Consider the following 21,149-nt stretch of genomic DNA (forward strand, 5'->3'; position numbering starts at 1 on the left):
GATGGGATACAGGAGTTAGCAAGGAATTACAGTGACATATCTTAGAATATTATTGATCATTTAGTCCAACTTTTTATTTTGCAGAAGAAGAAACTGAGGTCCAAATTGGTGATGTTGCATGTCTAAGATCACATAGCTAGTCAGTGACAAAACCTAGCCTGACTTTTTTAATCCAGTGGGCTTTCCAATATATTTTGCTTTGAGAGTAATCAGTTTTCATCAATTGTGAATTACTAAATGAATGAGAATCCAGAATATGAAATTCCTGGTAATGCTTACTCCCCTTTTTCCTTTGAAAGAGTTTTTCTCTTTCTCATTTATATTTGTTTGGGCATAATATTCAGTGCCTTTTCTGTTTCCAATAATATTGAACTAATTCTCAGGATTGGGGATAGCTTATTTTTTAAATCTATTATTCATTTATGAGGATTATATATTGTTGAACTTCATTTCTCTCCAGTTTTCCTAGTTATTCTTTCCCTATGTTATTCCTGATTCTTTTTTGCCCTTTGTTAAAAAAACAAAAGATGGCCCTTGGGTCATCTTTTCTTTCAACTCCTTTCCTACCATCCTGTTCTTGTTCATTGAACTTTGTGACAATCGATTGAGCCAAAGAAGGTATCATAGAAAAAGTCTAATGAAAAAAGATAGGGGAGCAGGAGAACTTCCAGGAAAAAAGGCCAAGGGGATAAAAAAGGTATCAAGAGTGATCTTGGGGGAGCAGCTAGGTAGTACAGTAGATAGAACACTAGCCCTGGAGTCAGGGCAACCTGAGTTCAAATCTGATCTCAGACACTTAATATTTACTTAGCTGTGTGTCCTTTGGCAAGTCATTTAACCCCATTGCCTTGCAAAAATCCAAAACCAAAAAAATATTAAAACAAAATGAGTGATCTAGGGAAAGAGTGTAGAATAACAACATACCTTGTTCATACTAATAAACAGTTTTTAAAGTAAGCTGCCCCCCTAAAAGCACTTTGCATTTCAAGTCATTCTACTTCTAGGAATTGACTTTACATTATCTACTTCCTTACCCCTATTTAAAACCTTCTGGGCAAATTAGAGTTACCAAGGCCCTTAGGAGGTATATCTTCTCCATAAGGCCATATTCTGCCCCTTTACTGTAAAACAGCTTTAGTCATTCTTACTTAGGGAATGGAGAAGTTGTTTTGGTTCTAGATACCACTAGGAAGAAGTTTAGTTTTTGACTTTTGTCTTTTTTGAGCTTTGGCCAAGTGCTCAGGATCCCGGGGGCCTTAGCAATTGAATATTATAGTCTAACTAAGCTGGAATAACTAACTAAAGCTCATTGTAGACCAAACTTTGGGGGAGGGGGTGTATTGGTGTGATTGTTGGCATTCTTGATACTGAATGATATTGTATTCTCTCCTCTCTATCATGGAAGAGGACTGGGAGAGGTTTACGGGAAGGTAGGACCTAGGAATCCTATTAAGGAAGCCTCTTCCTGGAGGTATTTCTAACTCTTGACATCCCAGAATTAGGTTCTAAAACCATCTGGGCCAAAAAAAGTAGGCTCTAGGGGTGGCTAGGTGGCACAGTGGATGGAGCACCTGGATTCAGGAGTACCTGAGTTCAAATCTGGCCTCAGACACTTAATAATTACCTAGCTGTGTGGCCTTGGGCAAGCCACTTAACCCCATTGCCTTGCAAAAAAAAAAAAACCCTAAAAAAAATAGGCTCTGATCAATTAGAACTATTGAGAAAAGTTTTAATTGCAATGAGTTTGACCATGTTTTTCATCTAGAAGTTGTCAAGGGATCAGGATGGGGTCTTTTTATTATTTAATTCTTCAAATTCTCACTTCTTGATATTGCATTCTTATCATCTGGACAGTCCAGTATGTGAAAGATGTTTTTGTTTAACCAGATAATATGGGTAAAGCACTTAGCCCACTCTTGGCATATGATAGGTGCTTCAGGATAGGCACTCCTATTTGCATCTCTCTTCCCTTCCTTTGATGACAACTGTCCTTTACTTTGCCCAAAAGAAATTGTCTCCACTAGCTTTATACCAATCTTTACCATTCTCTTGGTTGTAAAGGGTTCAAATGTCACAATGTCAATAATTAAATTGTGATAGTTAAAATACAACACACCAACTGTATCAGATAGCATTATTAGAAGGAAGCTTTTGTTGTTGATTGAATTTTATTGTGAAAACCAAAGCCATAAGATTAGCAAAAGTTCTTTTTTAGTTATAGGATGAGTTCAGAGCAAAGAGGAAAGACCAGAAATTTCTCCAGTTTTAGTAAGAAGATAATTTCTGCCTCTTGTCAATGTTCAATACGTGAATATATGTTTTATCCCTACAGCTGTTTATTGGGACTTTGCTTTTTACCATCCTATTATTCCTTCTACCCACTACGGCCCTCTACTATTTGGTCTTTACTCTGGTAAGTGGACAACCCTGATGTCTGATGCTATTCATCTAAAATATGAGTGAAATCTGAAAATCACCTATGATTTGTTTTTCTTTTTTTTCTTTTTTTGCCCCATTTCACTTTACTATGCTAAACTCCATGCTGGGATCACAGGTGAAAGAGGCAAAAATACTGCCAAATTCTGATTTCCTCTAAGAAGTATTTAAAATGGTCTCTCAATAAAACCTCTACTGTCTTTTCCCTAGATTCTATTTAATTTTCCCCATACAGAATTGCTCCTTTGATCCTTGTCCATTTGGCTGATGGTCAATGTCTATTATACCTTATCTGATGCCAAAAACCTTAAGACTGGGTTGAGAATGAAATCAGTAGGCATTCTTCTGGTTCATGCTTCTAAAAGCTGTCCTCTCCTAAAGGCCCTTTCACAATGCTGCTTTTCTTATTCTGGCCCTGGAATCAGGAGGACCTGAGTTTAAATTTGGCCTCAGACTCACACTTAATTCTTGCCTGGCTGTATGACCTTGGGCAAGTCACAATTGCCTTACAGAAATTTAAAAAAAAACCAAACAACTACGTTATATCATTTCTCTTTGCCAACTTTTACCTACTGGTTGCCTTCCTTTTTCAGGAAAGATAGAGAAAGCTTGCTAAGAAACCTCTAGATTTCTCTAGAAAATCTGGTTCTATCTTTGCCCATAACACTTGTGCTTCACAGTTAAAACAGACAATGTGCTCTGAGTTTGTCCAATGAGAATAAGATATGTGAAGTGTTAGTCTTGTTAGTAGTCTTCATAGACTCCAACAACATTCTTTTAAGATTTCCTAGATCGGGGCGGCTAGGTGGTATAGTGGATAAAGCACCGGCCCTGGAGTCAGGAGTACCTGGGTTCAAATCCGGTCTCAGACACTTAATAATTACCTAGCTGTGTGGCCTTGGGCAAGTCACTTAACCCCATTTGCCTTGCAAAAAAAAAAAAAAGATTTCCTAGATCATAAAATTATGTTATAAAGCATCAGTTTTTAAAACAAAAAGCCATTCCCCAATTGACAAATGGTCAAAGGATATGCAAAGGCAATTTACAGATGAGGAGATTAAAGCAAACCAGAACCATATGAAAAATTGCTCTAAATCATTATTAGAGAGATGCAAATTAAAGCTTCTCTGAGGTACCACCTCACACCTTTCAGATTGGCCAATACGACCAGAACGGATAATGATCATTGTTAGAAGGATCCTGGGAAATCTGGGACACTATTACTCTGTTGGTGGAGCTGTGAACTCATCCAACCTTTCTGGAGAGTTATTTGGAACTGTGCCCAAAGGGCGACAAAAATGTGCATACCCTTTGACCCAGCAATACCACTACTGGGTTTATACCCTGAAGAGATGATGAAAAAGGGTAAAAACATCACTTGTACAAAAATATTTATAGCAGCCCTGTTTGTGGTGGCAAAGAATTGGAAATCCAGTAAATGTCCTTCAATTGGGGAATGGCTTAGCAAACTGTGGTATATGTATGTCATGGAACACTATTGTTCTATTACAAACTAGGAGGGATGGGATTTTAGGGAAGCCTGGAGGGATTTGCATGAACTGATGCTGAGTGAGATGAGCAGAACCAGAAAAACACTGTACACCCTAACAGCAACATGGGGGTAATGTTCAACCTTGATGGACTCACTCATTCCATCAGTGCAATAATTGGGAGTAATTTGGGGCCGTCTGCAAAGGAGAGTGCCATCTGTATCCAAATAAAGAGCCGTGGAGGTTGAACAAAGTTCAAGGACTATATTCCCTTTAATTTAGAAAAAAAACCAGGTATCTTACTGTCTGATCTTGTTACCTCTTAGACTTCTTGTCTCTTCCTTAAGGATATGATTTCTCTCTCATCACACTCAATTTGGATCAATGTACAACATGGAAACAAAGTAAAGACTGACAGATTGCTTTCCATGGGGGTGGGGGGGAGTAAGATTGGGGGGAAAATTGTGAAACTCAATATCTTTAATATAAAAAAAAATAAAAAAAAAAAAGACTTCTAGATCAGAAAGGTACAGACCCTGATGAGGTCTTAGCTACACAGAGAGTCTGTTTTCATGATGGCAGTAGGGGGAGTGTCCAGAATTGGGTCGGATCAGGCAAAGCTGACAGAGAAATAAGTTGTAAAAGCTGTCCTCTCCTGGAGGCCCTTTCACAATGCTGCTTTTCTTATTCTAGCTTCGACTCTTGGTGGTGATCGTGCAAGGACTGATCCATTTGTTAGTGGACCTTATAGACTCTCTTCCCCTCTATTCCATTGGCCTTAGGCTATGCAGGTCCTACAGACTTGCAGGTGAGTGCCATGTCTGGATACTGGTTTTGCTGTGCTTGCAAGAGTATTCAATAAGTATTAAGTAGTTACTACATCTAGTACTGTGTGATATCTGCCATTATTACACTCATTCCAAAGTGATTCCTTAATTGGCTACATGCTGTCAGACTTTATGCTCCTAAGTGAACCTGGACTTGGATAATAAGTTAACTATTCCATTTTACCAGTTAAACAAAAGAAATGTAATGGTTGGCCAAGATAAGCTCTGAGGTTCCTTCTAAACCTGAGAACCTGCAAAATCATGTTAGGAAAATCTGGAATAAATTAAAGTAAAACTATAATAGGTAATTTAAAGAAGTCTCAGGGAAAATAATTTTTTAAAACCTATTTAAATGTAGACTAAACAGATTTGTTCTTAAAAGGCACAAATTTTAATCTCATCCCATTCTAATGAACCTCTTTGTGCATAAAAACCCACTCCCTCATACCTGTCTTGACTCAGAGCAAAAATGTTCTCTGTGTTTTTGTAATAACTCTCACTGATTCCCCATTTGCTTTAAGCTAGAGTTTCTCGTATAAGGTAATTAAAATATAAATGAACATTGCTTCCTGTGCCATGACAGACCAGCAAAGTGGCCAGACCAGAAAGGTGAGAAGGAAAGTCAGCTGAGGGACTTTCCAGATCTCAAACCCTTTTCAGTTCATCCATTAGTGGAATCATTCTTTGTCTTGGCATTAAAGCTCTTCCAGATCAACTTGAAGAGAAAGCATTAGCATGATTTAGTTTAAAGCTAACTGAAATAACTGTTTAATGTGGACAGATCAAAAATTCTGGCCAGATTGAACTTCCTTCATAATGTCTTCTCCTCCCTTCATATGCAGAATTGTGGGCCATCATTCAATACTAAATAAAACTAGCAGACTCATCAGTTTTCATATAAAACAGATGATGTAATAATTTATGTCAAAATGCTAGCATTTTTAGCCCTGGGGTGTTGTTAAAAAGAAGGAAAAGAACTTAATACTAGGGTGGCTGACCCTGGAGCTTCCTTCACCTCTGAAGCATGGGATTCTGCAACATTCCTTTAAATTAGGGGTTAGGAGAAAGGCCTTCAGGATAACTGACCCATGAGGATCTGGTCAAATGAGATGATCCTTAATCTAGACTGACATCCCTAGGATATCCATACCAGTCTGGTTTATACCTAAGTGGCTACACACTAGGCATCTTGGGGTTCCTTCTAGCCCTGTATTCACTGGCCCAATTTTTGCCTAAGTGTCATTCAACTTTTCTTGCCTGGCATGAGGCCTTTTTGTATGTTGGGCCAGATCCTGTACATTCATATTTAGGTCTTCATATTCAAGTTGGATCTTGGATTAACCTGTGTGATATGTAAATTTATCTGCCTGACTTACTTCCTTAGGTAATCAATAGAAACTGAGAGTTGGCATAAACTTTAGAGGTAATCTTACCTAGCTTTCTAAACAGTGTATAATGGAATCTAAAGAGTACTGATTTTGGTATCAGAAGAACTGAATTCAAATCTCTGCCTTACTCCTTATGTGAAATAACAGAAAAGTCATTCAGCTTCCCTTCACATCAGATTTCTTCTGTCATACTTGCATTACCTTCCTTACAGTGTTATAAGAAAATTCTTTGTAAATTTCAAAGTGATTAATAAATATGAAATGCTGTATCCCACAATATCCTTGCCCTAACAGCTAAATAGTTTTCAAAACCAACTTTCAGAGCTACTGTCTTAAGCTTGAGATGGTCAGAAGGATCTAAAGGACATCTAAGCTGCCCAGCATTGAAAAACAAATTTGTAATTGCCATATTTTGACTTTCATTGTTTTGTTTGCCTCAAGTGCAGAACCTTTGAGAGCAGAAAGAAAGATTTTTCAATGTCAATTGTATCAATACCAGTTCTGAAGAGTTCATATAGGATTCTAAATTCAGAAATCATTTGATGAATTTTTGCTTCATTTCCTTATTTAGTAGAATCAATTTCAAGTTCCATAATCACTGGATTAATAATTTGAAGAATATGCATTGATCATTTACCTTGCAATATGTTCACTGTACAGGGGTATAGTGATTGGTAATTAGCTTATTGTGCTTTCTTTTCAAGTGCCTGAGAATCTCTTACATCATTTTTTAAATTTTTCATTTATTTTAAGGCAGTGGGGTTAGGTGACTTGCCCAAGGTCACACAGCTAGGCAATTATTAAGTGTCTGAGGTCACATTTGAACTCAGGTCCTCCTGACTCCAGAGCCAGTGCTTTATCCACTGCACCACACAGCCACCTTCCACTGTGCCATCTAGCTGCCCTGCATCATTGTTAAGAAAGCACTAACAATAGGCCAGTGGTATCCAAAATGTAAAACCAGTTAAGTTAAAGATGAAAACTATCCATTGTTTGGAATTCATTCAGATGTCATGGTAGTAGGTAGGGAAAAGTTCCTATCACCATAGCCATCAGTCTTTCTCCATCTCCAAATAAATGAAAATAAATGAAAAAACCAAAATATTCCTACAATAATTGAGCATTACAATGTACAAAACATTGTGCTTCATGCTGAGGGAAATACAAAGATAATTAGGATGCAACCCTTGGCCTCAAAGGTCTAAACAGTAGTTGGGATGTATAGGAATAGGAAGTAGACCTGTAATTTCATAGATCTAGGAAACTCCCAGAGTGAAGATACTCCCTCTTCCAAGGACACTTCTGAAGCCCTTAGTATTAGAGAATAGCATAAAGCTAAGAAATGGGATGACTTATTACTGTATCATTTACCCAAGAAGTGTCGGGGAAGGACTCAAATTTTTGAGGTTAGCTTGTTATCCAAATCCTAATCTTATTTAATTTGAAGGAATATGCAAATTACTGGGAAATTGTATTCATTTCACACACCCACATGGTTATATTTAAGATACTACAAGGCAGACTTCAGCAATACGTGAATCAAAAATTACCAGAAAAGCAGGCAGATTTTCAAAGAGATAGAGGAACTCAAGACCAAATTGCCAACTTTCACTGAATTATGGAGAACACAAGTTCTAGAAAACATGTAATTCTGGTTCATTGACTACACTGAACCCTTTCTGTGGATCACAGCAAAATGTGGTAAGTCCTGAAAAGATGGAAGTGTCAAGATTATCTTATTTATCTCCTAAAGAACTTGTATGCAAGCCAAGAAGCAACAGTTAGAATTGAACATGGAACAACCTATTGTTTTAAGATTGAAAAAGGAGTATGCAAAGCTATCTTGTCTCCTTATTTATTTAACTTATATGCAGACTACATCATGCAGAATGCCAGGGAAGATCAATTAAAAGCCTAATTTAAAAATTAAAAATAAGATTGCTGAGAAAAAAATCAACAATCCCAGAAATGTATATGATACCACTCTAATGGCAAAAAGTAAGAAAAATTAAAAAGAAGAAATAAGTGTAAAAGCTGACCTGAAGAGTAAAATCAAAAGTACTAAGATCTTAGCAACTGGTCCATCACTTCCTGGCAAATAGAGAAGAAATAAAAGCAGTGTCAGATTTTATGTTTTTGGATTCAAAGTCATGAAATTAAAAGAAGCTTGATTCTTGGAAGCAAAGCTATGGCAAATCTGGACTACATACTAAAATAGAGACATCACCTCGCCAACAAAGCTATGGTTTTTCTCATAGCAATGTATGACTGGGAGAGTTAGACCACAAGGAAAGCTCATTGCTGCTTTTGAATTTAACCAGGTGGTACTGGAGAAGATTTTTGCAAATCCCATGGACAGCAAAGAGATCAAATTAGTCAATATATCAAAAGAAATGAATTTGAGCTATGCACTGGAAGATCAAATACTGAAACTGAAGTACTTTGGCCACATAATGAGAAGACAGGACTCAATGAAAAATATTAAACATGAAAGGATAAAGGGAGGAAAGAGGATGAGATGGATAAATAGTGTCTTGGAATTAATGAACGTGATCTTGGGCAGACTTTGAGAGACAGTGAAGGATAGAAGACCCTGGCTTGTCACAATCCATGGGAATCATGAAGAGTTAGACAGGACTGAATGTCTGAACAACACCTCTATCCACTAGACCATGCTACCTCTAAGAAAGGTATTATATATGTTAATATATCATAACTATACAATAGCTGTACTATAACTATGTAATAATTATAATTAAGCAAAAGCTATAAAAGCATAAAAGAAATCTAATGCTATACAAGGATCAAGAAAAGACATGAGGGATTATCAGGGAAATCCTCAAAGAATCAATTACTTTGGAATTGGCTCTTAAAGGGTAAGTGAGATTTCAGCATATAATGATGAGGGAAAAATAAAGGCACAGAGGTGGGAGTTTGTGAGTAGTCTAATAGGACAGACACGTGGTAGATAAGAGTGTGAAAGAAGAACTTAGAGAAGGTAGGTTGAACTAGATTGGAGTGAGTTTCATTAAGATGAATGGAATTAGGGGCAGCTAGGTGGCATAGTGGATAAAGCACCGGCCTTGGAGTCAGGAGTACCTGGGTTCAAATCCGGTCTCAGACACTTAGTAATTACCTAGCTGTGTGGCCTTGGGCAAGCCACTTAACCCCATCTGCCTTGCTAAAAAAAAAAACAAACCTAAAAAAAAATGAATGGAATTGATTTGGTAGTTCATGGATACAAAAACCTTATCACCACTCTACCAGCCCATCCCAGCTGTGAAGACTAACCACTTTTCTCTTCCCTGTTAGAGATTTCACCTTTCTTTATTTCAATAAAGTTCTGTGAGATTCTTTTGATAATCAACCCTTCCCTACTCCCCACTCTAAAAAAAAAAAAAAAAAGGAAATTCAGAAAAGAGAGAAAAGTTCCCAAATAATCTTATAGGTCCTGGAACTGAATTTCTAAGAGAGAAGCTTTCTTTTTGAATCCTTGACATTTCTTCCTCTATCCTTCTCATCCCCTTTGTTTATAAGCAGAATAGGGTAACTGATATTTTTAGTTTTTTTTTATCCATGCAGTCAGGTGTTTTCAGTTTGTGTTGACTCACTCCCTAGTGTTTGTCTCTTGGATACAGAAAGACTAGCCTAACTTGAACCAAGAACAGCAGTGTTTCTCCTTTATTCACACACATCTTTTCTTTGGTTTTTAGCTGGTGTAAAGTTCAGAGTTCTGGAACAGGAAGCAGGCAGACCCCTTCGACTGTTGATGCAGGTAATACCAGGTCAAATCATGCTTTCTTTCAGCCTGTGCCTGTGACAGAGGCTAACATAAGGATCCCAACTACATTAGTTATATTTCCAAAGATGTGAGCTCACCAATAATTTTACCTTCCTTGATGACTTTTCTGAGTATTATGGCCAGGGCCAAAGAGAATAGAAACTCATTTTGTTCTATTTCAGTCTTAGAAATGTCCATTTATCATCTGCCTATTTTTATAATGGGAATATAATTTGGGCTCACCTGCAACATTGCTGAAATAGCTTTGGTTTTGTTTCTCTATGAAAATTCAGCTGCTGGTACCCACATTATATTGTAACTCATGTTGAAATGTTCTTACAGACTCTTCAATTGGAGGGACTTAGATGGAAATAGGACATAACTTGTGAGATCTTGAAGCCCTTCAAAATCATAATTCATGGTCTAGGGATTTTCTGGTCCACTGACCAATTAAATCTTTCCATTTATGAAGTTACCCCAAATTTCTTGTTAAAAAAACAAACCATGCCTTAAGTTTATTCAGCAAGCCTATTGAAAATATTCTCAGCTCTAAACTAAGAATGTGAACATATTTTGCATAACTGAATTATGAAAGGACCTGTGGGAATGTGATCTTTGGGAGCTTAGAGCCCCACCTGCCCTCAGCTTTGAACAGATTAATTTTAGACAGTGACCTATTTAGAGCCAAGAAAGAGAAGTAGGAAAATCTGCTGTTTTGTAGAGAGGATCTGATAGTACCAGGTCACAAAAAGCCCATCATTGATGTATTTAGTTCAGAAAGGCGATCCTCATGCTTTTAAATGTGTACTTCAGTATAAAACAGCCTGCAGCAAGACCACATTATTCAACTTTGTCTACAATGTGTGTTCCCTTCAATTTGTTTTCAGCAATTTTCCTCCAAATGACTTGCCCTACTAGTTGTAATCTTAAATAAAACTGGTTTCTATTTAGAGGAGTAGGAGTATTCTGGATCATAATTAGGAAAGAAAAATAATGATTGCCCATAAAGCCTTTTATAAATGTGCCTGCCTTTTTACAATTCTAGTTTGATCCTCTTACCTCAGAGCAGTCCATTTGGGGAATCTTTGTTCTTATTTAACAATATTGAGTCACTGTAGTAACTCAAATGAAGCTTCAGACAAGTTGGAACTGTTAGAGGTTTTTATAGGCCATCTTTGCCTTGACAACAACAAACATCAGAGCTTCATACTTCAAAATATAAAACTCTTTCTTGCTGAAGAAACATATGAAAGATGACTAATAAATCTTTCAGTGGGAACGATTTGTCATTAACAATACTTTCTCAGTGAAAGTAGCAAAACATGGACTAAGCAAGATTTTTGTCTTACATTTTTTTTCCTCACTGATAGGTTAAATTAAGGTTAATGCTCTGCTCTCCAGTGATCCCATCCAAAAAGTTTGATAACCTATAGAAGTGAAATGAAAAGAGCCCAGTGTTAGGAACCAAAAAAATTTTAGGTACAGTTGTCAACTCTGTGTGACCTTGAACAAGGCATAGACAAGACTTTCTCTAAGGCCCCTTTCAGCTCTGTAATTCTGTGATCCTATACAGGACAAAAGACCAAGAAAGAGCAAGCTATATAATAGTCTAAAGATGAAGTTTCCTTTCCTTGAAACCAACTCATAACATGACCCATATTAGTCCACTGATACAATTCTGAAATGCTATTGTCTATAAATAGGAATACTACATAAGTGAAGTTCATCTTGAAACTCATCCAAGGAAGTTTAGTTTCCAAGATCTTTTGGGAATTTAGTAAAATGTTTTCTCTAAAGACTTGAACTCCTGAATGACATTATAGTAAGGGATAGTGCTAGAGAAACTGAGGTCCTAAAGGATTAATAGCTGCCCCAAAGTTCAGAGGACACCTTCCACATGCAGGTCTAGAATAGCCTGGATCCTAGTTGGTTTAGTGATCCATATGATCCACATACTAGTATTTGGTTTTCAGAAACCTAAAACTGTACAGTGAAAAATTATTGTAGTTTTTGCATACATCTCACTGTAATCCTTTAACCTAATAATCTCTTAGAAGAATTTAGGTTCTTATATTTTCATAGCAAGAAGGTAGATTCCACCTCCTATATACTTACAGCAGTTACCTCTTTACTTATTTCTTTTACAACCCAGATCTTCCTGCTTAAAGCCCTAAATGGGATACAAGAGTTTTCAAAGAACCAATTCCTTCCCCCACCCCTTGAACACATCTAGAAAAGAAATAGAACATTCAAGGACATATCAAAGCCTGAGTGGTCTCGGTTCTTTCACTTCTGGGCTTGGTTCTATATCCCCTAGGTTATCCCAGAAGTCTCCTAAGGATATGCTGCTTAGAAAACAGTGAAAGGAAGTTTACAAAGCACTTAAAGCATAGAGGGAAGCCCTCAGTGTAGACTAAGGAAGGTCCTAGATTAAAGTACTTAGTACTAAGAAGTCTTAGATGTGACCTGCCACTTGAACAAGGACCTTAGTTACTTCCTCTGCATCTGCATTTAGTACATCCCTAGAGAACAGGGATCTTCTAAGCTATGTCATGCATTTGTGGCACTGCTCTGAATTCTCAGCATGCTTGTGCCTTTTACTGCAAAACCATTTAAATATGGCATACAGTCATCAGGAGGAAACCTGGCAGTGAGCCCAAAAGCAAGCTCTTCTCCCTCCTGTCGATCCCCTGAGGTACCCAACAGCACAGTTGGGAGTATGTAAGAAAGACCAAGACTAAAGTAGGAGATAAATACATGAATACTTTATGCCATCCCTTAATGTCTTTAATTTAAATCCAAAGTATACCATCTCATCTTTGCTCTGGCTTTTTCTGGTTGTGTATTTACAGATCAATCCTTTGTCGTATGGCAGTGTGGTACAAACCTACCGTCTCCCCACCTACAGCTGTTACCCCAAGGATTCCTGGGGTTCACTGTGTAAGAAGCTATTCATTGGTGAGCTCATCTACCCCTGGAAGCAGAAAGGAGACAAGCAGGATTGAAGGGTGGAAATCAGCCAAATGTGCAAGCCTGAGCCAAAGCAAACATTTTAACTTGCTGCTCTTGGGCCAGAGGCAGCTTGAAGCCAACAACTGCGGGCTCAGTGTTGCCTGAACTCCCTTGGCAAAGAGACTGACACTTTAGCAGGGACAGGAGCTAGATTTAAAGTGGGAAGCACTTTGTGGATCCTCTTTTAGTTTTTCTCTTCCCATCTGAGCACTTAGGTGGTATTGACTGCTTGGGGGGGAAGGGATGTGGGTTTTAATGAAGTGTTGCTCCATCCTTGATTACACTAGTTCCTCCTAAGCAAGCCAGGAATCAGCAGCTATTTGTAAAGAAAGGTCATTGTCTTGAGTACCTCAGGTAAAAGATAATGATGTCCTTGTATAGTGATGCCCAGATGGATAGTTTTCTTTCTCCTCTGTTCTCCCTGGTCCTTTGTCATAAGTTTAGTTTTAAGAGTAAGTTTTGTTGAATATGAGAAGTTGCTGCTATCAGTCATGACTGTGGTGAGAATGTAAATAGATTGTGAGCTGCCTTCCCACTCTACTTGACAAGAGTATGTCATTGAACAGTTCAGAAACTAACGACCAGCATTGAGACTATGTACTGACAGACATACCTCCTCTCTCCAGGTATGGTAGGAGGTGCTTATCTTTTATATCAATTCATGTTTCTTGCTGAAAAGTTGACCTTTCCCTTCCCTAAAGCACTAAGGCAGGCTCAGGCAGTGTGAGGAGATAGTTCTGCCTCCAGATAGACCTCTGCTCCATTTCTAAGAAGAGCTGGCTATTCTAGGATTATTCAGTTTCTCCTATTGCTGTTTTCTTTTTTGCTGAGATGCTCTTCTGATTCAGCTACCAAATGCCATGGTCTATGATCTGTGCCACACACTATTAACCTGATGGACATCAGCTCTTCTTAATGTTGATAAATAGCTCAAGTCTCCAGTTGTTACCATAGCTTTCTAATGTTTTTCCTCTCCTGGGAAGAAGAATCCTCCACATTCCTCCTCGTCGTGTGTGTGTGTGTATGTGTAATTTTTTTACAGAACTCTTTGTTCTCTTCAAAGGTTGTACTAAGAAACTGTACAAAAATCAATCTTCCATTCACCAAGGATTTGAAGGTAATAGGAACCAATTGGAATTTCAAATTCATATTTTTATTGTAAGTAGAACTGCAAATTCTGGTCCTCTCCCTAGATACCACCTACTTTTCATCTTGCCACAGGATTCTGAAATCCTGAATCTCCGTTTCTATAAGAGTAAAATTTCTCTTTGGAGGACAGAACAAAGAGAACATCCTTTAAGGATATTCTGCTCCCTATAATTATAACCTCTGGTTAGCTTATGTGGTCAGAACTAAAAATATCTCATTTCCTTTGCATTCTTTAAGTGTGTGGTGTGTGTGTGTGTGTGTGTGTGTGTGTTTCCTGCTTAAATAACATTTCCAAGGGCTTTCCAGAAGGGTTTCTTCTGAGCTGCCCTAAGATAGTCATTTGTAAACTCAACAATTTTTAGAAGATCAAAGCAGCCACCTTACCCACATTGAGCCTGACCCATCCAGTTCAAGAAAGCCTACTTAAGATCCATTTAATGGGAGGCTCAGAGAAAATGGCCTAAATCTCTTGCTGACCCAATTCAACAAAAATTTTCCCAATTGCTGACATTTCATGAAGATATTAATTTTCAGAATGAGTCACCACAGGGGTCTAAATGATGAAAGTACCATCTAAAACCAGACTTCTGTATGCACAGCCAAAGACAGGTTCCATAGATTACAAATTCATTTCTGTTTCTGTTCTGGGTTTGCACACACAAATGATTGCTTTACTAGCTCCCTCCCATCATAAAATACTTATATTACTTCTGTTGAAGTAACTCTTAGATTCCTAATTAGAATCCTCTAGTCCCTTGTTCCCAACCGTGCAGTTACCTCTCTAGAGAATCTCAAATAATTTTATAAGCAGAGGTTCACCTTGTACTAACAAATCATGAAGAAGAGGAAATAATTGTCTCCTCAAAAGACTATAAGTTTGGGCAGCTAGGTGGTTCAATGGATAGAGTACTGATCCTGGAGTCAGGAGGATCGGAATTCAAAACCAGCCATGACACTTAATTGCTTAGCTGCGTGACCTTGGGCAAGTCACTTAAACCTATTGCCTTGCAAAAAAAAAAGACTAAGTTTCTTGAGGACAGAAACCATATCTTAAGATATATCTTGACCCTGTCAGTGCTTATGCTACTGTGAACCTTCATTTAAGCTTGACAAGTATTGATAAATGTTTGCCTCCTTGAAAAGTTGGATGAAGAAGTTAACAGAATTGGTTTCATCATGTTTATAAAGGCAATTAGAAACATAATGTAATAGGACACATAGTCATCTTTTATTACTCATGAGTCTAAACAATGCCCACCATGAAAATAATTGCAGTTAATGCATCACTATCCATTGTAGAGAATGAAGACATTGAAAAATTCTACAAAGTAGGTAAGTTCTCCAAACCAAGCCAATACTTTGATACTTAATTACTTAAGTTAGAAAGGTAGACACATGTGAGAAAGGTGAAAATAAGTTGGAAAATATGATGCATATTATTGAACAGATTAATGGTCAAATAACATACAGTTTTCAAAAGAACAATCAATAACTATATGAAAATCAGTAATAATTAAAGAAAGGTAAGTTTAAAACAACTCTGAAGTTTCACCTCATATCCATTAAATTATCAAGTGATTTAAAAGACAAATCATCCATTCTAGAGGGACTATGGTGGGAAAATGCATCAACTTTTGGGGGAACTATGAATTGTTCCAACCATTCTAAAAATCAGCTTGATATATTATGCAACTTACACTGTTCATCACTTTAGACACTCATGTATCTTATCACTTGATTTATGTCCCCAAAAGCTCCCATATGGATATATTTATAGTAGCTCTTCTCATTATAGGAAAAATTTGGAAACAAAGTGGGTGCCTATTGATTGGAGAATGATATGAATGCAATATAATATTGCATTGTAAAAATGAAGACTTCATAGAAACATGGGAGGACTTACAAATTGATTCAGAGTAAAAAAAGCAAAATCAGAAAAATTACACAATGATTAATAAATGTAAATGAACACTATAAAAGACATCAAAATTCAGATTAAATATAATAATCAATATTGGTTCCAGAGGATTGTTGATGTCCGTTCTCTTAGTAGAAAGATAATAGACTATGAATATGAAATGTTACACATACAGCCACATGTAGTTGTTGGATTAGAATTTTATTTACTGCTTTTATTAAAAGGAAGGGATTTTTTAAAAAAGGGAAGATCTTTGGGAGCACTTATTGGGAAATGACTAGTATAAAAAAGCAAAAATTTGAAAAATAAGTGCCTAGTATGTGCTAGGCTATGCAAGCCCCTCTCCCACAAGAAGGCAGTGATCCAGGAGGGATGAATGAAACTATGAGCTATGCCTTGCCAGGGTTTCCTGAGATGGACAGGTCATAGTGGAGAGTTCTGGGGGGGGGGGGGGAATGATCTTCTGGAGAAGGGATAGGCAAACTTCTCCAAGAAAAACCCTGTGGACAATATTAAAATATACTGCTTCAGAAGATGAGCCCCTCAGGGCGAGGGCATGGTATGCTATGGTTCACAGGATTACAAAGAGGCAGACTGAAGAATAGCAATGTGCTAGGGATACAAAAAAAAAAAGGGTTTAAGACAGTCCCTGCCCTCAAGAAGATCACAATCTAACATGCAAAAACAATGCATAAAAAGAAACTGAATAATAGAAGGGAGGAAAGGGGCAAGGAGGTAACCTGGCAAAATGAAGTGAAGGAGCCAGAGTGGAAAGTTATCTGAGGAAGTGAGAATGATGGAATTGGTTTTTATCTTGCAAAATAATGGACTTTCTAGCCATCCTGAAGTCCAAGAAAGTGGACCTATGGAAATGATGAAGTGAATTCTTAGGGTACCCTCTTTAAAAAATAGAGAATCTGAAAGTAACTTTCCAATCCTCTTCAGTCAGAGGGTGGGAGGGACTCCAGGGGCAGGTACCACTGAAAGTATGATTTTCAGAATTTCATCTTGCAAAATGCCATGAATACTCTCCCCAAGAAAGAGAAGAAAAGGAAAGAAGTGTGTATGTTCCAGACACTGTGCCAAGTACTTTACAAATATTATCTAATTCAGTCTTTTGCAACTCCAGGAGGTAGGTATAACGTGTTGGATAAGGCAAGCACTGAATGATATCACAAAATTTGATTTCATTGTGTTTTAACTGACTAGTTATAGATTTGAGAGTCAAATCAGAACAATTATTTTTTCATCCAGTCATGCAGTCAGACTGGAGGGAGAAATATTTTAATAACATCAAATTAGAAGAAAGAACAAAGGTGGGGCAGTAGCCTGAATTATTACAATAGGTACAAATCTGATTTTTCAAATAAGTCATTGATGTTACAGAAAAAGGAAATGAAAAATGCAAATGTTATGGCTTGATTTGATAATCAAAAATTCCTGCAAAAGCTGACCTGTAAAGCAGTTATCACACCAGGGAGGCCAAAAGAGCCACAAAACGATTTTAACCAATAACATGATCTCCTTGGCACAGTCCTTGTGTTTAATAAATGCTTTTTCACTGTCCTTGACATGCATGTAAAGGCCATGTCAATTTAGAATATAAACTTTTATTAAAATACTACAAAAGTTAGTGAGAAATTATAAGCAATATTACTGTAACTTCAGAATTTATAAAGAGGAGGTAAACAGGTGAACTTGCCTTAGGAAATAATACAGTGTCTTTTATTGACCCCAAGATTCTTCCTGAAACAACCTATATTTTTAAATAGTTTTTCTTGTGGAGATGTATGACATTGTCACAGAATACCACAGTAACTGAAGAATTAAAGAGTATTGGAAAAATGTGTGGTGGTGGCCATGAGCAGAGCACATGCCAAGAATTCTACAGGATAAACATGTTACAGAAATGTATGGCTGAAAAAAGAAAATGGGCCAACTGTAAGGGATAATTAATAGAAAGCCTGTGCTTCATTGTTACCCATACCATGTCAAAAGATCTAGAAAAAGAGAGAATTTACAGAAGCGTGTCCAAGACTTAAAACAGGATGAGATAGCAAAGATTGATGGTCATCATCATCATTGGAGGAAGTACTTACAGCCAGGAGAGATCATAGTTGTATCAAAATATACAAGTCACTTTATATGACAAGAAAAAGTGATGAAAATGAAGACAAGTGAGGTGATCCTAAAAACAGCATTTATTAATGAAACGGACAGGAGGTCAGCAATAGAAAAATGAAACAAATTTTTCTAAATTTCCATAATTGGTGAGTCCTAGTGCCTTAGTCCCTGATATTAAGAAGAGTACTGCACAGAGCATCACTAGACCTGACTGAACATATTCAAGAAATCTAGTAGGAAAGTAATCCAAAAAGCACTGAAGGGTTGTTTAACAAGACAGCCTAGGTAGAGGAACATACTAAAACAATGGGGGGGGGGGAGCATGGACTGTATTATTACCCAAGAAAATGATTGAGACAGCATGAATAACTAGCAAACTACATGTATGCTTTCTCATCTTTATGCATGGATTTAATGAATTAATCTATACATATATAAAAATACTTTTATTGAATATTATAAGAGAATAAACAGATTTTCATAAATGTTTCTCGGAGGAGGGCATCTTTGTCAAGTTGTTAAATGAAAGATGCAGAGAATGCAAGATCCTATTTCAGATCTGTTTCAAAAAAGCATTTGACTTGTTAGATCAATAAGGGGGCTTTTGCACATATTTAAAATCATGCAAAAATCCTTGATAAATGCAACTACAAAGATATTCAATAACTATTGTTATGACAAAGAAAGGCACAATCAGGGAAATGTATACTTAGTAAAGGTATTTACTACTGTATAGAAGATGTACTGTGCAAAGTCCAAATAGAAGAGATTTTTTTCCCTTTAATGAGATATTCCTCTTTGTGAATAATATTGCAGTAATTATATTAGGCTCCAGGCTCCAGATATTATCCCAGAGACCCATGATTTCCCAAAAGAGATCACCTCAAAAATCCATATAGGAAAAACTGCTTCAAAATTCCCATTGTCTTGACTGTGCCTAGACCATTGAGTTCATGTGTGTGTGTGTGTGTGTGTGTGTGTGTATCTGTATCTGAGACATGGATGGCAGATGAATAGTAAATTGGTCAAAATTGAAGAGGAGAGCAAAGACAGTATACCAGACAGGAAGAAGAGAACAAGGTAGATACTTTGGGGAAATTTCATAGTTCTCTTAATGATCCCAAGTGTTATAAATAGCTTGTAAATACTTAGTCCAGAGTGATTAAAAATGGCTTGTATTAAGATATCTTAAAGGACCACCTCTCTCAAAGGGAGAGGGGCACTGAAACCCAGAAATGCTAGGTCACATATGCACTTTGAAAGGCTAGTTCTTCCCTCTTCATATCAATCATTGACTGGGGTCACAATACACAATATATTGATACATTTGCCCTATACATTTTCCCTATACACATACATACCCACCCATTATACCAATGAGCACAGGGGAGGGAAGAGTGTCTTTTGTCTTACACTCACATACCTGCCCTTAGACACCTATGCAAGTAGATCCCAGTCTTTTAATGTAAACTAACAATCTCCCTTCACATTCTTGTGGAAGCCAAACACCCCCACAATTCCTCACACCAAACTTCTCCACGACATAAAAATCATTCTTACATAATGTTTTCCCCATGGTACAATGTTATCAATCATAAAAATGTTAAAATGTTGAAAGAATCAAAGTTGCAGATGACCAAAAGATAATAGGCAAAAGTTGGCTATAGCATGAGACCAACATGTAAGAAGTGATGTGGATATATCATTGAGGAAATATATGATTAGATATGGAGATGGGATAAGATTAAGAGAGGTACCCGGAAAATATAAAAAGACTTTGACAAATGATGTGAGCATTTTGAATGGATCCTTTGTGGAGAATGTGTGGAAAAATGGATAAAAAGGCATAAACAGATCAAAGTCTGCATCTATGGTCCTTGGAAGCAGGGATCCTGGACTTTCAAGTCTACTATAATCTGGGAGTAAAACGCTTTTCTCAGTTTCCATTGCCTTCTTTTTAAAAAGAGGAAATGTGGAAGTTGAACTCCTTGGAAACCCTTTGAGGTCTTCTAAGGAGCTTGAAGTATCGAGGACGCTAAGTAATAGTGTTAAAGTTTATTTTGAAGATAATACTGCTCTTGCTTTGAGTATCAAAGTCTCTGGCACCCTCCTATACTCTTAATAGAGGCAACCTTTTATAAATCTGGCATCCATCCAACTGTCCTAATAATCAGTTTCCATTGGATTCATTTGTCCCTTTTTATTGTATATGAAAAATGGTGGAAATAACATAACGTTGTTATATCTACACAAGAAAGATTTTTCTTCTAACATTTCCCTGTTATTGTTAAACAACCCAGTGAATATTGTCAAGAGCTCATATAAAAGCAAGGTTACTCCTTTAACAAGTGAAATTTTCCATTCTGCAATCTAAATGAATGACGAGGTATACTCAGTGGGTTACCAGGCTCTGAAGTATTTACTTCTTTTGGTCACAACAGATGTGGGTGGTTGTTCAGAACACTTGTCAGTATTCCCAAAAGAGATTGCCTGGACCTTCTATCCTGGGAGACAGTGGTCTTTTCTCTATTGCCTCTCTTGTCTCATGGGTATTGACAGGAGGAAAACCCCCACGCAAGAAGCTTGCTGTTCTAATTGCTCAAATGTGTGGGAAGTATAGGTCACATTTCACTGATTAGCATCATAATGCTGTTGAGTCAGTACCCCCACAGTGCATGATCTTATTCTGGAAGGAGGGGAGAAACACTCCTTTGCTGACCTAAGTTTCACCTGGGGGGAAGGGTGCTTTCTAATTCCAAGCAAAATCTTCTAAAAGGATCCCCCTTGTCTATTGTCAGCTGCATGATGAACAAAGCCCCTATAAAATGTAGTTGCTGTAAAGCTTTTTAAAATTACAATTAGCATTCATACAAAATAAATAAGATTGAGGAAAAGAAATCAGAATCAGGGTAAGAACTTTCCTTTAGCTGGTATGTGAAGTCCTCATGGCACACTTCAACCTGACTTCTAACCTGGAGTTTTCTCAAGGAAGAATTCTTAATTGACCAATTTCTAGTGGGTCAG

General features: G+C 37.3%; 1 protein-coding gene across 2 annotated transcripts in view; it reads left to right on the plus strand.

Annotated features, from left to right (window-relative positions):
- Positions 1-14,350, plus strand: part of PIGQ (phosphatidylinositol glycan anchor biosynthesis class Q) — a 61,270-nt gene extending 46,920 nt beyond the window's left edge. For both annotated transcript variants that reach the window (XM_074197054.1, XM_074197055.1), the window contains exons 8-11: positions 2,333-2,413; positions 4,620-4,734; positions 9,855-9,916; positions 12,775-14,350. In XM_074197054.1, coding sequence (XP_074053155.1) covers positions 2,333-2,413; positions 4,620-4,734; positions 9,855-9,916; positions 12,775-12,927 — 411 coding nt within the window. In that variant the 3' untranslated portion in view covers positions 12,928-14,350. The remainder of the gene's footprint in view (positions 1-2,332; positions 2,414-4,619; positions 4,735-9,854; positions 9,917-12,774) is intronic.
- The last annotated feature ends 6,799 nt before the right edge of the window (positions 14,351-21,149 follow it).

Source organism: Macrotis lagotis, chromosome 8 (genome assembly GCF_037893015.1).
Source record: "Macrotis lagotis isolate mMagLag1 chromosome 8, bilby.v1.9.chrom.fasta, whole genome shotgun sequence".
NCBI lineage: Eukaryota > Metazoa > Chordata > Mammalia > Peramelemorphia > Peramelidae > Macrotis > Macrotis lagotis.